The sequence below is a fragment of the Chinchilla lanigera genome, unplaced genomic scaffold (genome assembly GCF_000276665.1).
Source record: "Chinchilla lanigera isolate Chin_1 unplaced genomic scaffold, ChiLan1.0 scaffold00212, whole genome shotgun sequence".
Lineage (NCBI taxonomy): Eukaryota > Metazoa > Chordata > Mammalia > Rodentia > Chinchillidae > Chinchilla > Chinchilla lanigera.
In genome coordinates this window covers 231,592-246,842 of record NW_004955613.1, presented here as the reverse complement: position 1 = coordinate 246,842, position 15,251 = coordinate 231,592, and the positions used below count along the sequence as shown (strand labels likewise).

General features: G+C 52.1%; 2 protein-coding genes across 4 annotated transcripts in view; one reads left to right on the top strand and one right to left on the bottom strand.

The window, feature by feature from the left end:
- Positions 1-3,823: 3,823 nt before the first annotated feature.
- The window catches only part of Trim58 (tripartite motif containing 58), a gene marked incomplete in the record, with an annotated part of 13,453 nt that continues 2,025 nt past the window's right edge, over positions 3,824-15,251 (bottom strand). Inside the window, 6 exon segments of one of the 2 annotated variants that reach the window (XM_013510135.1) lie at positions 3,824-5,713; positions 8,808-8,908; positions 9,015-9,037; positions 9,202-9,432; positions 12,712-12,807; positions 15,209-15,251. In XM_013510135.1, the coding sequence (XP_013365589.1) occupies positions 5,133-5,713; positions 8,808-8,908; positions 9,015-9,037; positions 9,202-9,432; positions 12,712-12,807; positions 15,209-15,251 (1,075 nt within the window). 2 annotated transcript variants of the gene reach the window in all.
- Positions 12,838-15,251, top strand: part of LOC102025421 (olfactory receptor 11L1-like) — an 18,910-nt gene continuing 16,496 nt past the window's right edge. For both annotated transcript variants that reach the window (XR_001232580.1, XM_005414967.2), the window contains exon 1: positions 12,838-12,931. The gene's annotated coding sequence lies outside the window, so the exon portion shown is untranslated. The remainder of the gene's footprint in view (positions 12,932-15,251) is intronic.

Here is a 15,251-nt window from a genome sequence, read left to right as displayed (position 1 = left end):
GACAGGGGTTTGGGTTTCGGGAGCTGGAGTGCAGACTTGCCCCTGGCTCTGCCCTCTCAGCTGCCGTGAGGCTCGCACTAGGAAGACGGACACTGACTCTCCGGCCGCACGTCCTGTGAGCTCTGCGGCGAGGGGCTGCCTCCTTGCTCCTCTCACAGAAGACAACTTGTCCCAGTCTCTCTGGGATTTCACTGGGGCTGGAGGTCCTTCTTACTGAAACCTTTGCACTGTGTGCGAGCACACTGGCTCAGACTTGATGCTACTGAGCTAAGGCGTTATTTTTAAATGGGAATGAAGGCTGGCTCTAAAAGATGGGGGACTGCACTTGCCCTGCCCGCTCCAGCAGCAGCGCAGTACCCACGAGAGCTCTCCGCTCAGGAGAACGAGGACTCTCAGAGGGGAGAGACATCTTCATTTCCTGCACGTTCTGGGGAGGGACACACCCTCTTCCTCTGAATTTAGACGTGGGGAGGACTTCGATAATTTCTCCCTCTTTCCGGCAGAGATCCTCTCCAGCACCGCTCAGGACTCACGGCTCCCACTGCCCCTGCTGGCGTGCAGTGCGGCCTCTGCGACTACCGTGACCTCACCAGGCATCTGTCCTTGCACTAGGGGAGTTCTCCTGCCTGCCAGGCGGATCATCAGGGTCCCGTGTTCCTCTCCTGCTGTGGAGAGGCTGCCACCCGTCCCTTCATTAGGAAGGAGTGGGAGGAGCTGCTGTGAGCTAGGCACTCCCTGGTGCCTGTCCAGCTTCCTGCCCAAGGGACCACTTCCTCCAGAGACTCACAGCAGGGCAGGATCAGCTGGCACTGCAGACCTGGGCATCCCCACAGGGGGGCAACACGGGCGAGGCCAAGAGGTGCTGAGGGGAGAGCGTTTTGCAGACCGGGTGCCGCAGGGAACTGAGGACAGCGGAGTGGGCAGCTGTCCCGCAGGGAGGGGGCTGTTTATCTGTGAGACCTGGTTTCCCCTTGTGAGCTGGGGCTGCGTGTCCAGGAAACGCCTCAGGGTGGCAGCACCTGTCCCTGCGCGCAGAGGAGCAGATGCTGGAGTGACATCGCCCGCGCTCCCAGCGCCCAGGGAAGGATGCGGTGCCTTCCAGAGGGTGCGGGTGCTCACAGGATTAGCACTTTTAATTTATCTTAAACTTCTAAAATGGTTTAAATAAAAACTAAAATTAGTTAAAGTTTAAATTTTATTTCAAACTAGTTCACAGTCTTGAAGATCAAAGAATTTGAAACCAGAAAAAGTGTGAATACCATAAATAAAGCATGAGGGGAAGCGACATCTGTGTGTTCAGGGCCTGGGCAGCTCTGGCCCATCCCGGGCACAAGATAGCTTGTTCTCCCCTCACAAGAGGCTGATGATGTGCTCTTAACTTTTGCTTTCTTCTTTTTCTCTCAATAAAATAAAATTCACTTCTCAGATTTGGTTTCCTTACTTCCCTCTGACAAATTCCACTCCCAGTCTTGTTTTGTGGTGCTGGACACCCAACTCAGGCCTCAGGCAGACCCCCAGCACTCCCTGAGCGGTCCCCATACCCCGGCGGCTTAGTTATTTATCAACAAGTGAGTGCTGCAGATTTCTGAGATGAGCCCCAAAACCAGTGCCCTACTCACCACATCCACCCGCATGGTGGCGGCAACCACTGAAAACGGGACTGCGGCGTGTGCAGATGCGGAGCGGGTCTGGGATCGGCAGTGTGCGTCCTTCCTGGTGCACAGAGGGGTGGCCCGGGCGAGGCCGACGTGTAGGGAACCAGGCCCCTCCTGAGCTCCCAGCTCTTCTCTCTGACTGGCAACAGTACTCAAGAGGAGCGAGCCGATGCCCCCTCCTGAGGAGAGGGGGACCGTGTCTAGGGCGATCAGCGAGCTCTGGGGACTCTGTGACCCCCGGGGTCATCAGCAGGTACTGAGGCAGGGGGGAGCTGTGCCCCGCTTCAGATGTTCACCTCCCAATGTGTCACCATGGAAACTGGGGACCAGGAGGATTTGTCCCTTGATACAGAAAGTGCTTAGTACCGCATGTGAGGAAAATCAGAGTCCTCAGTCCACTGCTGTTCCAGACGCACTAACACCCCTGGGCCCTGTGCTTCCCTCCTGTCCCAATGACAGCTAAGCAGCTAAAAAAGCAGCGGAGGCGTCATTGGCCCAGTCGACCCTAGAACAGGTGACACTTTTTTCTCCTTAGATTTCCTGAAATAGGGCTTTTAAAAATGTCTTAACAACTCACTAATAAGTATAGTTCCAGAGAAACAAGAATCCGATGTCCTAGCTAGACAAAGAACTTTGCTGATGTGCGGATTAATAAAAGTTTAAAAAGGAGGTATCAGGATGGCCTGCTTTTATTTTTCAATTTGAGAGAAAGCTGTCATCTACAGGGGTTCATATTTTAGTGCCAAAAACTAATGGGAAGACACGAAGCAAGTATCTCGGGCTCCAAACTCACTAGCTTTGGAAAATGTGCCCGTGTTTTTAATGCCCCTGTGAAGGCAAAAGCAACATCGCAAGGCTAAATATTCAAAATAATCGCAACCAAGTAAAAAATGCACAGAGACAGTCCCTGCGCGTCATCGGCAGGGCCGAGTCACAGAGGAAACTCGTGGGCTTGCGTCACCGGGCTCAGGGACGCGCCAGTAGGGCGGTCTGGGCCTGGGACGCAGGGACAGACCAAGGGTCACTCCTGGCGGTGGACCCCGTGCACAGGGGGCCCGGGCTCTGCACGCTCAGAGCTGCACCTGTGCGTCCCGGGAACAAAGCCCCACGCGTCCCAGAGCAATCAAAATCGCGCATGCCGGCCCCGCCGGGGTGCAGAAAGGTTTAACGAGTCCCTCTGCTCCCAGGTCTGCCTTCTGGGACGAGGAAGCCACAGTCCTCTGAATGCGCTCCTCTTCCCCTGCTAACCAGGACGTCTTATTTCCCACCCCAGCCAGCCCCACCGAGAAGCCCCTGAGGTTTCTTCCATCTCGGGGAGCTCTTCATTAACTCCCGGATGAGCCTGTCACTCGTTCAGGAAGAGGCCCAGGAGAGGACACCGCCCGCAGTTAGTTATCCTGCTCCGCCCTCCTCTCCCGGGAGCTCAGATGGAGCTCTACACAGGGACGTCTACGCACAGGTTCTAGAGCTACACGGCAGGAGAATCCAGTGTTGGAGGTTGAGAGCTCATTTCTTTATATTGTTCTCTTTTTCCTTTTCTTTTACTGTTTCTTTTTCCCTTTCTTTCTTTTTCTCTTTGTCTCTTTCTCTTTTTCAGTGCTGAGGGTTAAACCCAGGGGACCTCCGGGTCTTTTTAATTCTTTTTATAGGAAGAAGAGAATTGGGTCTTTGCTGGCATAGTGCTTAAGGATAGGTCAGAGGGGATAAAATTAATACTGGGGTGGCTGGGAAAAGCCCAGAACATAACAGGGTGCACGCACAGGAGGAGGAGGAGCTGGGGAGGAAGCAACTCGAGACTTCACTCTGTACAGGGAGCGGCTTCCACGATGGTTCAGATGAAGAGGGACACAGAACCAGGAGCCACTTTTAATTAAAATGAGTTCAGAAAGGAGCCAGCATAACATCACTAGAGACAGCCTGGGGCACGCGCAGCCATGTGTGATTCCAAGGGGTCCACAGGAGGCTTGGCGGGCCGCCCCAGCACAAGCGGTCCCCACGGCACTGGAACCGGCCGCCTCTTCAAACCAGCTTCGGTTCCAATCTCCGTACCTGAAAGCCAGTTTCACTCATTTAGCACTTGGCTTTAAAGTTGACTGCACAGCAGTTGTCTTGTGACCACTGCCAATAACGTCACGGTCTGTATTACATTTCAGAAACACTTTCAGATCTACATTTAATTCCGCCTTCAGAGTGGCCATTGTTTATTCATTCAACACATGTGCATTCAGAGATAAGCATATAGAAAGCCGTATGCGAGGGGCTCAGGATATGTTGAACAGTATAGTCAACAGACAAATATCCTTCCCCTCAAGTTGCTTACAGCCTACCACGCAAGGACAGGTACACAATAAATAAATTAAAAACAATAAATAAGAGAACTGCACAATGCATGAGGGGCGGACGCGTGCTTCACGGGAACAGAGCCTCCTGCAGGAGGTAAGGGCGGAGGTGTGTGCTGGGCTCTGCGGGGCTGGACTGGGCGGCTGGCGGGAGCCTTGGAAAGGGCAAGCAAAGGGGATCAAGGGAGAAGGAGAGGGAGAGGGAGACAGAGAGACAGGGACCGAGAGAGGAGAGCTTGCGAGAGGGGAGAGGGGAGAGAGAAGAGGGGAGAGGAGGAGGCCCATAGTTACGAATCTGGTCTGGAATAGCGTCAGACAGAGGCAGGGGACGAAGGCCGTGTGGCTGGGGGGCTGACTGCGTGACCTGTCCACGGCAGGCACGTGTGAACCAGGAGCATGAGTGGGGGAGCAGCTCCCCACCGCACCTGATACCTCCTTGCAGCAGAAGGCCAAGTGGGGTTTTCATGGGATGGCTTAGACCAAACGTCAGAAAGGGCAGTGCACGTGTGCGGCCCTCACTGCCCACAGCAAGGGCAGTGGTCCCTGAGCTCTTGGCCCTGGGCCTGCTTGCTGGCCCCTTTCTGGCTCTAAGTGGCCCAGAGGCACTCTTTGGAGCTCTTCTTTCTGGAGCACTTCCTTCCTCAACAGTTCTCTTATGTTCTTTTTCTTCTTTTGCCTTAAATCAATGTTCAGCTTCACTTTCATGGACTATTCTACCTGATTCTTGGAATGGGACAGGAAGAGCCCGGGAGAGACCGACTGGTCACTACGGCACCTCTAAAAACTCGGCTCTGAGCCCACGGAGGAACGGCTGTGTCCGAACCTTAATGGGTAAAATACTGAGCAGGAAAGGATGGGAAACAGAATGAGATGCTGTAATGAATATTTAGGGTCTCTTCTTAATGTAGCTTCCTTAATACGAAAGACAGTCCATCAAGAACGCCTGTGGAGCCATCTGGAAAGAGGGTTTGACGAGACTGCTGGTTCCAAGATCCTCCTCCTCTCCCACCCTCCACACCTCCTCTGTCCCGCGGGGACACTTCCCAGACACAGGCACTGAGGGCCGCCCACGTGCAGCCCAGCCATCCCAGGCGTCCACAGCCTCCTGCCCGAGGACCTCGCAGGCAGCAGCGAGTCCTCATGGAGGCATCTCGGGACCACTGGGGTCAGGCGGAGTTCTGGATGCCCCGCTTCCTGACTCTGCCTCCATCACAGGGGGCAGAACCAGAGGGTTCTTGTCACAGATGAAGAAGTAGGGCCGCAGGAAGCCGGACAGGAGCTGGCTGAAGGTGTAGATGTGGGACTCGTGGGTGACGTCGTAGAAGGAGATCTCCCCGGCCTCGTAGTCCAGGAAGACCCCCACGCGGCCCGGCCTGGACTGCAGCAGTGGCACGGATGGCGAGCCCAGCACCATGTACTCGGCGGCCCGCAGCAGCCAGAGCGCCCACACGCCGTTCTCGGGGGATGGGGCGGCCTCGCCCTGCCTGGGCAGCGAGTCTCTGCAGACGCCCAGGCCCCACTCGGCCTTCTCGCCCACCACCACCTCCCAGTAGTGCCGGCCAGAGGAGAAGCTCTGCAGGCCCAGCACGCAGGGCCAGGTGTCGAACCGCTCGGGGCTCCCGGGGACGTCCCTCCAGAGCTCCCCGTCCTGCACTGAGCGCAGGTCGGTGGTCAGCAGCAGGCTGGGGTGCGCCGTGGTGGGGTCCAGCTTCATGTCCACTGTGGGAGGGGATGGAGAGGCTGTGAGCAGCTAGGAGGCCCCGAGCGAGCCACGCAGGGACCCGTGTCCTCACCAGTCAGCTCTGGAGAAGCCCGAAGGTCTCTGCAAGCTGCGGCACTGACACGGAGCACAAGCCATGCCAGGGATGGCTGGCTTGGGCGAGGGTCAGCACTGGGTCACACAGGAGGAGGCCAGGGCCCCCGAGCTCACAGCAGCGCAGATCTGGGACTCAGCCATTGGACCTCCACCCACCCGCAGCCTTGGAGCCGGCTCATCCCTCAACACTCCCAGCCCAACCCAGGCTGGGAATGGCCCTGACTGACCTCAGAGATCCCCACTCAGAAGACAGAGCTGACCCCGCCTGAATGTCCACTCTGTGGGCGGGAGAGCCTGGAAATGGGTGTGGTTAGAAGCATGTGAACCTGTGATCATTTGTCACTTAACCAAAAGGAAGGACAACTTTACTATTGCCCAGTAGAGACCCAGAAAGACCGCTGCACCCCGGACCGCTAATGAATACATGCACCCAGACAAATCTGCTGAGGGCAATGGAGGGCACTCCTCCCTATTAATGTCCAAAAGCAATAAGCTCACTAACGTACTTCTACTTCTGATGCCTTAACAAATACACTACTACTACAACATCTATTCTCATCTGCGAGTGTGTGTGTGTGTGTGTGTGTGTGTGTGTGTGTGTGTCTCACTGAACCGAACCCAAGGCCTTTGCACGAAGCTGTAACACCAGCCTCTACTCTCGTTTTTTGAAAGGTGTTCGAAGCGCCAGGTGTGGTGGTGCACGCCTGGAATTCCAGAACTGGGGAGGCTGAGGCAGGAGGATCATTGTGAGTTTGAGACCAGCCTGGGCTACAAAGTGGGCTCAAGGCCAGCCTGAATTGCACAGTGAGACACTGTCTCAAAAAGACCAAAATGAAATGAAATGAAATGAAATTTTAAAAAAGTGTTTGAGATACGATCTCACTAAGTTGCCCAGGCTGGGTTCACACCTTTGATCCTCCCGCCTCAGCTGCTGGGGGCTGGGATCCCAGGCGTCACCTGGCTCCTACCTCTCCTCTCCTAGGCTCAGCCGCTGGTGGGACAGGACGCAGCCCAACAACCACTCAAGCCCCCCCCCCGCCCCCGTGACCTCCACGCGGACACTTGTCAGCACTTCCTGTTTTTGCGCACTCACAGGGCTGCAGGGCTCCTTCTCTCAGACACACCGCCCCGCTCCCCCTCCGTCTCTGCTCCTCCCTGGTCTCTTCTACTGCACTCTCCTCTGCCCCACCATCACTGGGAACCTGTGTCCCTGGCCCAGGCCCCTCCTCCCTCTCCGCTGACCCTCTCCGGGGTCATCCGCTTCACCAAGCTCTGCTTTCATTAAGCTCCACTCTTCTGCCAGATGGTTACAAGGCGAACCTCTGGCTAAACCGTTCTGAAACTCCACAGCTGTGACCTCACCTGCCTGTCTGATGCGCATGAATCTGCACTCAGCACTGCCTTACCGTCATTACGATGTCCAAGGCCAACCCCGCCTGCCCCACCTGCAGCCTCCCTCACCAGTGCGAGCAGCAACCTCAGGATGCCAGGCTGTTTACTGTTGCCGTTTTCTGTGTGTGTTTGATACTGGGGATTGAACCTGAGAGTGCTCTACCACTTTGCTACATCCCCAACCCATTTTTATTTTTATTTTGAGGAAGGCCCTTGCTAAGTGGCCTGGGTGAGACTCAAACTTGTGATCCCCCTGCCTCAGCCTCCCTCAGTGCTGGGGTTACAAGTGTGAGTCACTGTGTTGGGTTATGATGTTAGTTCTTGAGATCTAAAACGCTGAACACACTCATGACTTCCTCTTCTCACCTCTCTCCTGTCCACTCAGTGTGCATTTCTTAGAAGCAGCACACCAGTCACTGTCCCACTGTGAAGCAGACATTAGGTCTCCACCCTGTTCAACCCTAAACCACGGGAGCATCAGACAGGCAGGAGTGCCTTTGTACTTCCAGAGAGGTAAGAGTTTGAGATGACCAGTGCCCGGGTCCCCAGAGGCCTCAGAATAGGGCTGCTAGCCAGGGAACCCAACCAAGTGATTAGACATTTGGAATTTCTAGTCCAACCTCTTCCTCAGGTACCAAAGAAAAACAGAAAGTTCAGTCAGTAAACTGACAGTGAATGCCTTAGCATTTCCCCTTAAAAAAATAAAACATCCAGCCTACCACCAGCATTCGCTCACCTCTACCTAAGTGTGCTCTCCAAGGCTGAAGCAGACCTGATAGCAATACTAAACCAGCATGCTCTATGCTGAACAACATCCTCTGTTCTGAAGACTACCAACATACAAGAGCCCTGCGGTGATGATACAGCAAGATATTTCATGCCAAGCCTTGGAAAAAAGTTAGGATTCTAATGCACATGGTGTTACCTCAAGTTAAACTCTGCAGCTATAAAAACAGCCCGAGAGGGTTCCAGGCAGGTGTGAGATGGGTCATCAAAAATGTCTACACAGGAAGCTTCCCTAAACACACAAGGACTGACAGCTGCAGGATGCTGAGCCCAGGAGCTCGGGGTGGCTGCTGGTCTACACCTGTGTGATGTCCTCTATAATGTAGGACTAAGATGAGGGGTTCTGTAAGCTGCCCTACAAAGCAAGTGGCCCCAAGGAAGGTTTGCGGGCAACTCATTGTACAGCTGGTTAGTTGGGACACACCTGCCCCTGCCATCCCTGGCCCTTAAAGGAGAGAAGCCATGAGGGACCTGGCCCTCCCAGTCAGATCTGATGCTGCCCCTGGGTTGACAGTGACAGAAGGAAGTGAGTTAGACACTGCAAGAATCCCTGAGAGCTGACTGTCTGCACCCTGTGTGTTGCACTGTCTAGAGAAGACAAGGTAATGTGCTTTCTAAACTGCTCCTCCGCATTCCATAATGTCCAGCAAGGAAGGAGGCAGAGCAGGTGGCAGGGGACTGGGGACTGGGAGGTGGCGCAGCAGTGCCTGCAGGGCCCTGTTGCAAATCCCTGTGAGTTCGGCCGTGAAGGCATCAGGTCTGTTGGTCACTGTGGCTGAGAGAATCACGGCCTTGGGCAGGCAGAACCTGGCCCCCTACCTTGGAACCTCCTCATCATGTCCCTCATCCCAGGGATGTGGCACACAGTCCTCAGCTCCAGGGGTGTGGCCTCAGGTTCCAGCCGTGTGACAGCCTTGCTTCTGCGAAGGACACAGCACCCACGGGAGTCAGTGTGCTCCCATCGACTGTGCCCCCACCATGGGCTCTGTCCCAACCTTGCCTGGGTCAGGAAGGAAGCAGACGTACCGGCTCAAGACTTCGCTCACACCCTGCAAGGCAAGAAGTGGGCGTCAGGCCTGAGGACTGTGACAGGCAATGAAAATTTCTTCAGAAAGTACCGGAAATTGTGAACTTGTGAAAAATACGATAAACTTGGAGGAGATGATGAGTCTGCTCCAAAGGGCCGAGTGTGTGTCACCTCCTTGCTCCTCACCTCCAGCAGACGCAGGGCCATGCTCTGGCTCCGCTCCTCCAGCTCCTCCGCAAGCTCCTTTAGGGCCTTAATGTGCTGGGCCAGCTGGGCCCTGCTGTCCCGCAGCCTCTGCAAGGTCGCCCGCTCCTCCTCCTCCAGCCGCCGCAGCTGCAACTGCTCCTCCAGAGCCAGAAAGCCACGGTGCTTCTCAAACTCCAGCCGGAACCGCTGCCTCTGCACCTCCACTTTCTCCTGGGGACACAGAAGACAGTCAGCAGGGACAGGGATGGGCCAGGGAGTCCCATGCTATGTGTGGGGCCTGGAGCTGGAGAAGGTGCTGTCTCAACCCTCGGCTCTGTAAGGTGATCTCCTGACCTTTTGTAAATGTGAAGTCCCTGGCCCTCCACTCTGTAAGGTGATGTCCTTCTGATGGAGACCACTACGAGGCAGCTCTGAGCAGGATTTAACACTAAGCAATTGGCTTTCTGTATTTACCCATCAATCTCTCCCAGGCCTAGGAGACTTGTTGAAAGAGGGCAGCTGACGTGCAGTAAGTGCCCATGGTCTCTATGCCAATGGTCACAGAAGACACCGGCCTATGACACTGTGACACCCTGGAGGGCAAGACAAGACCACATGCCCAAGAACACCTGGCTCTTCCTCCAACTTATAAAATAAGACTGTAGCTGAGGCCACTTGGCTCCTGCTGTAAACGTCAGCCTTACAGATAGGACAGGTCTCTTAACTGACAAAATTTACTGCTTGAAGAAGTCTTTGATCTAAACTTCCCAGGGTCCTGCTCGGTTCCCCCCCTACCTCAGTATCCCTGTCCTTTGTTTAGAAACTCGGTAAATACAGTGATCTGGAAAACTCATGGCTGTGTGTCCCAGAGAATTTTGACTTCCCTGGATTCCCCCAAAACCGTATTCCATTGTCTCCTTTTATTTAAGCTTTTGCCATAACCCATTTTAGGAGACTGGGGACTAGGCTAAGTCTCTGATATCCTTGGCCCTCTGTAAATGTGATATCCTTGTCCCTCAACTCTGTCCCAGTGACTGAGAGAAGACATTCTAACAACATGCAGGAGCCTTCCAAATCAAAGGTCCTGGGAAAGTTTTGAAACTGAGAGCTGGAGAAAGACAGGGACTTGGATATAGCTGCAGACTTGGAGGTGAGGCGTCTTAATACACAAGGTTCGGCATCAACTATAAAACATCAGAAGTAGGACTTGGGGCTTACAGCTAAACACATGCTTATCTGAACCTAGGGATCAGCATAGGGTAGCCACACAACAGAGCTACTCTTCCACTGTTGGTCACCAGGCATCACAGAAATAGCTGAGCAATGAAGAAAGGACTAATGAGACCAGTGTTTGTAGATACGAAGATAAAAGGTTTAGGGCATTGGAAAGCACAGCTCTTCTTTAACAGTGTGGTAATCATGAGTCAACCACAAGGCCAATGTTTTCCCCAGTGCCAAGAAGACTCTGAAAGCTCCTCAGGGTATTCTTGCAAAGTTAACTGCAGAAATCTGCTTGGTTTCTACCCAATCTCACAGCTAAAATTTCTGAGTAGAACTAAGGCAGGGAGAGTACTTTGCTACAGGGTTTTGTACTTAAATGTTTAAAACAGAGTATGACAGGGCAATTGTTACAAACCAATCTGGTTACATCTTGGATTCTTGGCTTTGTTTTCAAATCTTCTTTTCTTGGTTTAACTGAATAAGGCAGACTGTTGGTGTTCAACGTTTCAAGGTCAAATAATAAATAACCCTCTTTCAGTCTCTTACGACTCAAACTCTTCCTCTAAGTTTCCATTCCCGGTTCCTTTTATGATTTTCAAAACGACTAGATTCACTCAATCTTGGCCTCCTAAAATCAGCCAATGCTGAGTTCTGTGTTCTCTCACTGGTGTAACTACTGTGAAATATGGGCAAGGCTGCCCATACTGAGATTATGCTCCTAATGAGAGGCTCACAGCTCAGCCATCGGGAAGCAGCGGAGCTGCGGGTCAAGAGGGGAGGAGTAGGGAGAAAGGGTTATTGTAATCTTCTTCCACCTTCTGAGGACTGCTGTTATATCTGCAGAAATAAAAAGGGCAGCTAAAATTCGGATCTCGTGTTTATCAAAACCATGCTTAGTGCACTTGGCTCACGGAGACACATCACCGGCAGTGAACACCATACACATTCACAAGGCTCTGACAGACTTAGAATCACCTCTGTATTAGAATGAACAGTGGAGGGCTTTTAAAACCTTCAACACCAGGATTCTGACTTCATAAATATGTGGTCAGGCTAGGATTTAAAACAACCCACTTGAATTTTTTGCCTAAAAATAACACAAATTATGAATCACTGTTTAACTTTACCAGCAGACAGAGCACTTGGGCAGGATAACACAGGCCAGAAGATAGAAATGTAGCATCCTTAATCCCTATAAAAATAGTCAACTGTGTAAATTACATTTTTAGGAAAACAAGGAGTAATTAGAAAATACAAAAAATCACAACAATGGATTAACAGAAGAAAGGAAAAAGAGAAATATTCTTTAAAATATCCTCTTGTATGACTAATCATGTAATATACTATGTGCATAATGCATCCACAGATTCTCCATACACTTTCACAGTCCCATGAGATGTGGACACCGCCCAGCACACTGTAGGGTGTTCTGCAGTTCACTACCTCTGCCCCAAATGGCAGGCGCACAGGGCACTTCTCCACATCTTGAAAATCAGCAGAACTTCGAAACAGGAAAACAATGAACCCTAACCTAACCCTTAACCCTAGTCATAACATTAACCTAAACCTTGTCTTAAATCTAACTTTAACCCTATGCTAACCCTAACCTAACCCTTCCCTTAACCCTAAGATTAATTAATGTTCTCTGCAGAGGCAAAAACCCTGAAAGCTTCCTTTGGACTTAGCTTCAGGTTATTTGATCGGTTTCAACTCAAAACTAACAGCCAAAATTTCTCAGTAGACCTAAGGCATGTACTTTGCTACAGAGGAGAACTTTCAGAGAGGGCAAAATGCCCTTGAAAAGAGGGCAAAATCACCCAACGATGAGGACATGTATGCATGTGTGTGTGTGTAAGTGTGAGTGTGAGTGTGTGTGTGTGTAAATGACACAGGTAAGAGGATAAAAGGGCTGGTAGTGTGCAGAAAAGAAGGAATAAATGCATGGGTGACCAAAAGGAGCCTCCAGTTTCTGATCCTCGTCCTGGACAGAGGCTCCCTCTGCTCTCTTCCACCTGACACAGAGCTACGTAACTGCACAATTTGCTCATTCCTCTAAGTACCAGGTGGCAGGCACACAGCAGTGAGTTTCACGGTCAGCTCAGAGAGTGAACTTGTGATTTGCAGTGAACACTGTTAAGGAAGGAGGAAAGAAGGAAGCAGAACAGCATGATCTGAAGGGTGGAGACCAGAACGGGCCGCAGTTCCCTCCCGAACAGCTCAGCAGCCGGGACAGAAGCCTGCAGGACTGGGCCCAGCTCCATCGAACTTCAGAGCCCAGGGCCAGCTTACCTTCCACACCACGATCTTCTTCCCCACAGTCACCTCCTGGGCAGACGCCTCGTCCACCTCCTTCCTCACTGCCTCCAAGGCCAGCTGCAGCTTCACCTGCTCACGAGGACACAGAGAGGCCATCAGCCATGCCTTCCTCAGGGCCTGGCCCCCAGACTGCCTGGCCAGGAAGACAGAGACCTAGAATACTCCTGGACAGCCCAGGAAACTTCCCTCATCAGTAAGTAAATCAAACGCAAGTGCATTTTGACAGCAGACACAAAAGCTTATCTCAAAGCACACTGAGTGCATCATTATTTATAGCAGTACCACTATAATCATATTTCCATATTTTACCAAACATTAAAATATGGAAATATAAAACATTTAATATTAAGAGAATAGTGTATAAATGGGATGGAGCAGGATATGACAAGAATTACAATTATAATCGCAAACATATTTCATAAAACTTAATGCCAAGTTGTAAAAACTTTTTAAAATGAATACATAAACCCGAATTTAGCTAAAAGATGTTATTAGATGAAATGCTGTCTTGTACTAGAGTGAATGATGATTATTACTTATGATAAGAAAGTGGTTTATTATTAATAGTGTTAGTAGTATTACTTGGCCAGAAGAAATCTGGTGAACATTTTAGACAAAAATATATACTATATTGTAAATCTTACAGAAAGAAAATGTTAACACAACAGAAATTAAGTCTTCCTTTAATAATGGGACCCTTACTAGAGGCAAGTATGTAGACTGTTTACAGACAGCATCCCTACAGATACAGAGAAATTCACCTTTACTAGAAAAAATACAAATTTCATCACCAGAGCTATGGAATCAATCCTACATACCGGTCATTTGTTTCTAAAAGGACGACATTCTAAGTATGTTCTAATACTGTTTACTGCATTACACAGAACGTCAGCCAGAGGCAGCTGAGCATTTGGGGAAGGTGGCTTTGTTTTGTTATTTGCAAAGAATGGGGAACAGTGACACTTGGAGGCAGAAGAAAGCTCCCTCAGATCGGAGACTGTAAGCAAAAGCCAGGAAGTGAAAACAGTGCGCTGTCTTCCCGGGTGACAGCCATCAGGCTAATCTGACTGGACCCCAGGGCTGGTTCTGACCACAGCAGCAGGAACACAGCCCAGGGCCCCAGGAAGTCTCCACTGGTCCGGTGAGGACCTCGGGTGATATTTATTCCTATTTAGCTAAAGAGCCACTGAAAATGCAGAGAGCACCTGTAGACATCTACTCTGGCCATGTTGTATTACAGCAGAACTGAAGGGAAATCGGCATTCCTTGCTGCGCGCAGTCTCTCCTACTTTCCCTCAGCTCTCTACTTGGGTTCCACCCTCCCGGCCCCTAACTGCGCCTCCTCCTCCACAACAGAGGAGGTAAACAAGAAGGCTCCCCTGGCAGGACCCCGCGATGTCTTGTTCTCGGAAATTCATCTTCCTTCAAGGCTAACCTTCCCCTAGGACTGATAAATTTAAAAATGCGTAAATAAAGTTCTGTGACCCTTGAAAAGCTGCATGTCCTCGATAAAGACGAGGGAGACTTTCTGACGTCTTGAAACGCCTGATAGTTGACTCGCAAGGATAAAACTGTAATCCTGTCACTTGGTAAAAATTGGCTTAGTTCCTTTCCCCACCCAAACCTTCAGAAAATGTGTATAACCTGGCAACTTCTTTGTTCAGCACTTCAGCCTCTTTGGACGTGAAGTCCAGCAGCTGCCAGGGTGCACCTAAAAAGCCCAGCGTGCTCCTGACTCCAGGGGCGCCCCCCTTCTCCCTGCAGGTGGGAGCGCACTTCCGAGGTCCACCCAGGAAGAACCTCCCGTCTGAGCTTTGCAGAAGACAAGAAAATCAAGAAGAAAAACCCAGAGTCCTTTCTGGGAAGCACCACCAGAGATGTTGCTGTAAAATATTCCAATCCTTAGTTTAAAACCAGCAAACAGAGCAAAGTAGTAGAATTTCTAACAAAGCCGACATGCGCAATTTATCACAGCAGGGCGTAGTTCTTGGGTTAACAGTGTCAGGAGAGAGGGCTTTGGCCTCCTTTGTGGTCTTGGGGCCCCAGGGGCTTTCAGAGCACCTGAGGTGCACTAGTAGGACGGAAGAATTCTAGTTCGCGGAAGCCCTTCAGGGCCAGATACCCGAACACCAGGCTCTGCTAGAAGCTTGTGCAGACCCCGCTCTCCGCGGAACAGACCCGCCGCTCCCCTTCCATCCTTTTCCCCTTGCTCGCTCTCCTGTCCGGGGAGGGGCCCAGCTCCAGCTCCCATCCAGGTCCCCGCGCCCCGCACGCGGTGGGCCGCCCCCACGGGACCCTTCTCCGCAGCCCCTCGCCCCTGCCGCTGGCTGCCCACCGCTGGTCCGCCGCGGGGTCCTCACCCATCCTCCCACCCCGACCCCCACCTGCCAGACCCCCGTTCCCTCCCCGCCGGCCTCCCGCCCTCCCCGGTGGCTGTCGCCCGCCGTCCGGCCCCAGCCCGGCCCCTCACCCTGTGCTCCTCCGCCGCCTCCCGCAGCGCGGTCGTGCGGTGT